The following is a 6,000-nucleotide window of genomic DNA, read 5'->3' on the forward strand; positions in this document are numbered from 1 at the left end:
GTATATCTTGCAACACAGATAGGCTACTCCACTGACTAACACACTCTGCAATAGGCCAAAAAGGATTAGCTTTGCTAGATTCAGCCAAATGCTGTGAAAAAAACTTGCACAGCACTGGCACAGACCTGCCTGGCAAAAACTGATAGGAACTGATGTAACCTAGTCCTGAAAAGGACTCCAATTACAATTAGTCTTTACTCCCACAATCTATCTATTTAAGAGCACAGACCTGCCTGATAAAAGTCGTAGGAAATGCTGTAACCTAGTCCTTAAAAGGACTGCAATCACAACTATTCCCTACTCCCAAGCTATCTGTAGATTTGTGCGAAAATTGGCTTGAAATTAACAAGGTATAGCGCACACAGCAACAGCGGTGCCGTCTAACACGCAGCTGCAGCAGTGAGAAAATGGTGGCGACGGGGAAAATGGCTTGGTCTTATAGGGCAGGGACATGTGACATACACTGCCAATGACACATGCCCTTGCTTGTGTGAAAAAAAGCACTTCGCTCCGTGTGTGCGCTGCTGATAGGCTGACAGATTGCACCTCCCCACTGTAAATGCGGGAAAGAGAAAAAAAAAATGGAGATCTTCATTGTTCCTGCAGAGATCCATCCCATGCCCCTCCCCCCACCCCGCTGTACACTCAAACTGCGTATTAACATTAATTTTCATCATTACTGAGAAAAAATCCAGTTATGATTTTGGTGCACGAACAGTTATCGAACATAACCTCGAACAGCCGAATTTTTCTCAAATTGTTCGTGTTCGCCGAACGGCTCGAACACCGCCCAAAACAGCTCGAATTTGAGATTGGCGAACAGTTCGAGTAGAACAACGCTCATCTCTAGTAATGATGCACAGAAAGGTGAGTGAGCAACAGAGATAGCCCAATACTTTATATACTCTAACTAATTCTGTAGGTATAAAGTGACATAGTGCTCAATAAATCTCTGATCATATAAATAATACATCAAATATACATACAGTATATATATATATATATATATATATATATATATATATATACAGTACAGACCAAAAGTTTAGACACACCTTCTCATTTAAAGATTTTTCTGTATTTTCATGACTTTGAAAATTGTACATTCACACTGAAGGCATCAAAACTATGAATTAACACATGTGGAATTATATACTTAACAAAAAAGTGTGAAACAACTGAAAATATGTCTTATATTCTAGGTTCTTCAAAGTAGCCACCTTTTGCTTTGATGACTGCTTTGCACACTCAGGGCTCTGGCAGTGCTCCTCCTGTTCCTCCTTGTACAAAAGCGGAGGTAGCGGTCCTGCTGCTGGGTTGTTGCCCTCCTACGTCCCCCTCCACGTCTCCTGGTGTACTGGCCTGTCTCCTGGTAGCGCCTCCAGCCTCGGACACTGCGCTGACAGACACAGCAAACCTTCTTGCCACAGCTCGCATTGATGTGCCATCCTGGATGAGCTGCACTAACTGAGCAACTTCTGTGGGTTGTAGAGTCCGTCTCATGCTACCACGAGTGTGAAAGCACAACCAACATTCAAAAGTGACCAAAACATCAGCCAGAAAGCATTGGTATTGAGATGTGGTCTGTGGTCCCCACCTGTAGAACTACTACTTTATTGAGTCTGCCTTGATAATTGCCCATAATTTCCATCTATTGTCTATTCCATTTGCACAAGAGCATGTGAAATTGATTGTCAATCAGTGTTGCTTGCTAAGTGGACAGTTTGATTTCACAGAAGTTCGATTTACTTGGAGTTATATTCTGTTGTTTAAGTGTTCCCTTTATTTTTTTGAGCAGTGTATAAAGAAAAGACAATATATATGTGTACACTCAAAGTGAGTATATAATCAACATAATCATAAATCAATATATTTGTGGATTAAACCTACATACATAATTGGGTTCTATCCCTCAACTTTAAGCATATAAACAATCCATGAATATAGAGTAATATAGTCACTGCTCACTCACCAGCAACCCAATGCGCATTTCGCAATAGCTTTCAAACAAAAGCTCAAAGAAGCTCTAGACAAGTACGAACAGGACATCATTCATAAAAAGCGGGGCAAATTCCACCGGGACCGTACTGACTTTGAAGGACAGTCCGCTTTCAAGTGGAAACATTATGGCAACCCACGCTCCCTCAAAGGACTGAAATCTGCATCAGTATCCTCATGTATTGCACCCCTACTGGGCACTTTCAGTTCCAGTGACAGTTTTTTATCCTCAACCGGAAGCGATCTGAACGTCGCACCAAACGTGGGGGCAGGGGTAAGATGTCTTCCCACGCGAACAACCTGATACAAGGGTCACACATCACTATTCCGTTACAACCGAAACAACAAACGCAGATAAATACTGGACATTCCATCTCTACCCAGGGCGGCTTGGGACAGGCAACATCCTCTACCTTGCATGTTATTAATTTATCTGTTCATATACTTTCTCCTTGTGAAACTTCAATCTTAGAGAGGAGCCTTACGTTCTCCCCTACCCAGAGCATTGATAACTTTATGTTGGTCAAAGATCTGTACTTATTTTGTAAAAGATTGGTGTTCCAAACAATATACAGAAAACTGGATATGCCACTCTACCTACCAGAAGACAAACGCCAGGCCTTTAGAGATCTACTTGATTTACAGGAAAACAAACTAACAGCAGGTAGGAGAACTTTTCCACATAAGGTTAAATCAACGGTCTCCCCCTCATTTGCTTTAGCGCCCGCAATCAAAATCTTCTTTGACCTTGTCAAAAAGGATATCATGGACATGCCAATACGGGCTCTGTGCCCCTGCAATCTCACTCCCACCGAGAAAAAAGCTTTACTATCTCTCAAGAATAATAAATGCTTCCTCATAAAGGAAGCAGAAAAGTGACAACAAAATTGAACCTAGTAAAAAACAGGGACCATCTGGCTTGCCTAGGGTTGAGACGTTTAGCTGACTGGAGATATGACAGGTTCTTATGGTAAGTAATAACCGTAATAGGATGGATAGCCCCCTCCAACCAATGTCGCCATTCCTCGAACGCCAATTTGATCGCAAAAAGTTCCCTATTACCCACGTCATAATTTCTCTCAGCCGAAGACAATTTTTTAGAAAAGAAGGCGCATGAATTCCATTTACCAGGGGACGAACCCTGAGACAGCACAGCCCCAACCCCGACATCTGACGCATCAACCTCCACAATAAAGGGTTGAGAAACATCGGATTGACTGAGTATAGGTGACGTGGCAAATGATTCTTTAAGGAAAAAAAAGCCTGGAGCAAAGCATCCGACCATTTGGAAAAATCAGACCCCTTCTTAGTCATGTCAGTAAGAGGTTTCACAATAACAGAGTAATTTTGGATGAATTTCCGGTAAAAATTAGTAAAGCCCAGAAAACGATGTAGAGCCTTCAGGTTCTCGGGACATTCTCAGTCAAGGACTGTAAGGATCTTCTCCGGATCCATCTGAAAACCCGAAGATGACAACAAGTACCCCAAAAACTGCACCTCCTGAACAGCGAAAACACATTTTTCTAGTGTGGCATAAAGTTCGTTATTCCTTAATATCTGGAGCACCTACTTAACATGCCCCCGATGAGTCTCAAAATCAGGTGAGTAAACCAAAATATCGTTGAGATAGACCACCTCAAACCTCCCCACCAAATGACGGAAAATATCATTAATGAAATGCTGGAATACCGCAGGTGCATTGGTCAAACCAAAAGGCTTAACCAGACTCTCGAAATGTCCTACCGGGGTATTGAACGCTGTTTTCCATTCGTCCCCTTCTCTGATTCTAACCAGGTTGTAGGCTCCCCTTAAATCCAACTTGGAGAATACCTTAGCTCCCACAACCTGGCTGAACAAATCAGGAATCAGAGGAAGAGGATATAGATCACGGATGGTAATTTGATATAATTCCCGGAAATCTAAACAGGGACGTAGACAGCCATCTTTTTTCTTCACAAAGAAGAACCCTGCCACCACGGGCAAAGATGAGGGTCTGATATGTCCCTTCTCCAGACTTTCCGCAATGAAATCCTTCATGGCTTGTCTCTCAGGGCCTGAAACATTATACAGTCTCGACTTCAGTAGTTTAGCTCCGGGCGTCAGGTTAATAGGACAGCCATAAGCATGATGAGGAGGCAAATCCTGACACCTCCTCTCAGAAAAAACATCCTCAAAACCAGACAGAAAAGCAGGTAATATTTCCATAGAGACAGTAGCAACAGAAATATCTAAACAGTTATCATGGCAGTAATCTCCCCATTCAATAATCTCCCCGGTTTGCCAATCCACCAACGGATTATGTTTAACAAACCAAGGGATACCCAAGACAATTGGTGTGGGTAGATTGTCCAGGACATAGCAAGGGATTATTTCACAATGAACTGACCCCACCCTGAGTTTTACATTATGTACAATCTGAGTAAATGCTTTCTGAGCAAGTGGCGCCAAGTCGATCGCGAAAATGGAAATAGGTTTATCTAAAGTACAGCAAGCAAGACCATGAGTTTTCACAAACTCAGCATCCACCATGCTGACTCCGGCTCCACTGTCAACAAACACAGAATTTTTTTCGGTTTTGCTCTCTAGCACCACCTCTGCAGTCAGGACAAAGCAGGAACTGCAGTTTGGCCACAAATGCACCCCTTGTTTATCCAACTCCAGACTACCAAGAGTTCATCGAGTCACCTTTTGTTTAGGAATTGAAGGACAGGTCCCAACAAAATGTCCCTTTTTCCCACAAAAAAAATATGCCTTTTTTGTTGCGAATCTTCAGGGAGATGTATGATGCAGAGACACCCCCTAACTGCATGGGCTCTTCCACCTCCCCCAGTACTGGTTCACCCCCAGACTGCTCCCCTGGCAAAGGTACACAACCCCGACAAGAAGAACCCGGAGAAGGTGGTCTCACCCATCTATCCCGAAGGCGTCTATTAAGACGTATGGCCAAAGACATGGCAGCTTCCAAGGACTGAGGGGTTTCATATACTGCCAAGGCATCTTTCAACCTTTCAGTAAGCCCCTCACAAAATTGACTTCTAAGGGCTGAGTCACTCCATTTGGAATCCATTGCCCATCTACGGAATTCCAAACTGTACGTTTCCACTGACCGATTCCCTTGCTGAAGGCGACATAGCCTAGACTCAGCCAAGGTGACTTGGTCAGGGTCATCATAGATGAGGGCCAGAGCCCTGAAAAAACCCTCCACAGACTGGAGACAAACAGAGTCCTGCCGTAATGAAAATGCCCATGACTGAGGATCTCCCTGCAATAGAGAGATCACAATACCAACCTGTTGCTCCTCATTACCAGAGGAATAAGGACGAAGTTTAAAGTACAATTTGCATGCCTCCTTAAATACAAAAAACTTGTCCCTACCTCCTGAAAACCTGTCCGGGAGGGCAACCTTGGGTTCAGGTTGGACCGGCCTACCTGCAGAGACCCCCACATTGGCGACCTGTAACAGCTGATGCTGCTGCTGAATCTCAAAGCGGAGGTCATTCACCTCCAGAGACAAACGGTGGAACTGCTCTGCGAGCTCTGCAACTGAACCCATACCAAGGGAGAAGGGAAAAAAAAAAGGTCCACGCCCAAAAAGACACAGAGAAAAAAACAAACCAAAATGTCAGTTGCTTTTTTTTTTCCTTTTCAAAAACGTGCTCGGCCGGCGATAATGTCATGCCAGGTGTGGGAAAGACTTAGTGCAACACAAAGGGAAAAAGGAGCCCAGACTCTAGGGAAAGGGGAGACCTCCTAGTCTGGTCTAGTGTCACCCTGTCTCAACTACCATCCCTATATTGGCTCTTCACCAATCACCGCACTCGTGCTTCGCCCTGACTTTCCCTGGTCTATGGCTAAGGCTAGGGATGGGAGAAGATGAGCACTAGTCGATCTCCACTAAACTCTATAGACAACAAGGGTAGACAAACGGGGGGGGGATTGCTTAGCTTTAGATGATTCCAGACAAATGCACACGCGGCCTCAAGCTCCAGAGAGGACGAAGTA

The 6,000-nt window shown here is 44.0% G+C and overlaps 1 protein-coding gene across 1 annotated transcript in view; it reads left to right on the top strand.

Annotated features, from left to right (window-relative positions):
- LOC141255760 (taste receptor type 2 member 40-like) overlaps positions 1 to 2,877 on the top strand; it is a 44,337-nt gene extending 41,460 nt beyond the window's left edge. Inside the window, exons 2-4 of the mRNA XM_073671123.1 lie at positions 1,976 to 2,272; positions 2,383 to 2,662; positions 2,720 to 2,877. Coding sequence (XP_073527224.1) covers positions 1,976 to 2,272; positions 2,383 to 2,662; positions 2,720 to 2,877 — 735 coding nt within the window. The remainder of the gene's footprint in view (positions 1 to 1,975; positions 2,273 to 2,382; positions 2,663 to 2,719) is intronic.
- The last annotated feature ends 3,123 nt before the right edge of the window (positions 2,878 to 6,000 follow it).

This window comes from Phyllobates terribilis, unplaced genomic scaffold (assembly GCF_046119375.1).
Source record: "Phyllobates terribilis strain yellow unplaced genomic scaffold, ASM4611937v1 Scaffold_1__5_contigs__length_1240528914, whole genome shotgun sequence".
NCBI lineage: Eukaryota > Metazoa > Chordata > Amphibia > Anura > Dendrobatidae > Phyllobates > Phyllobates terribilis.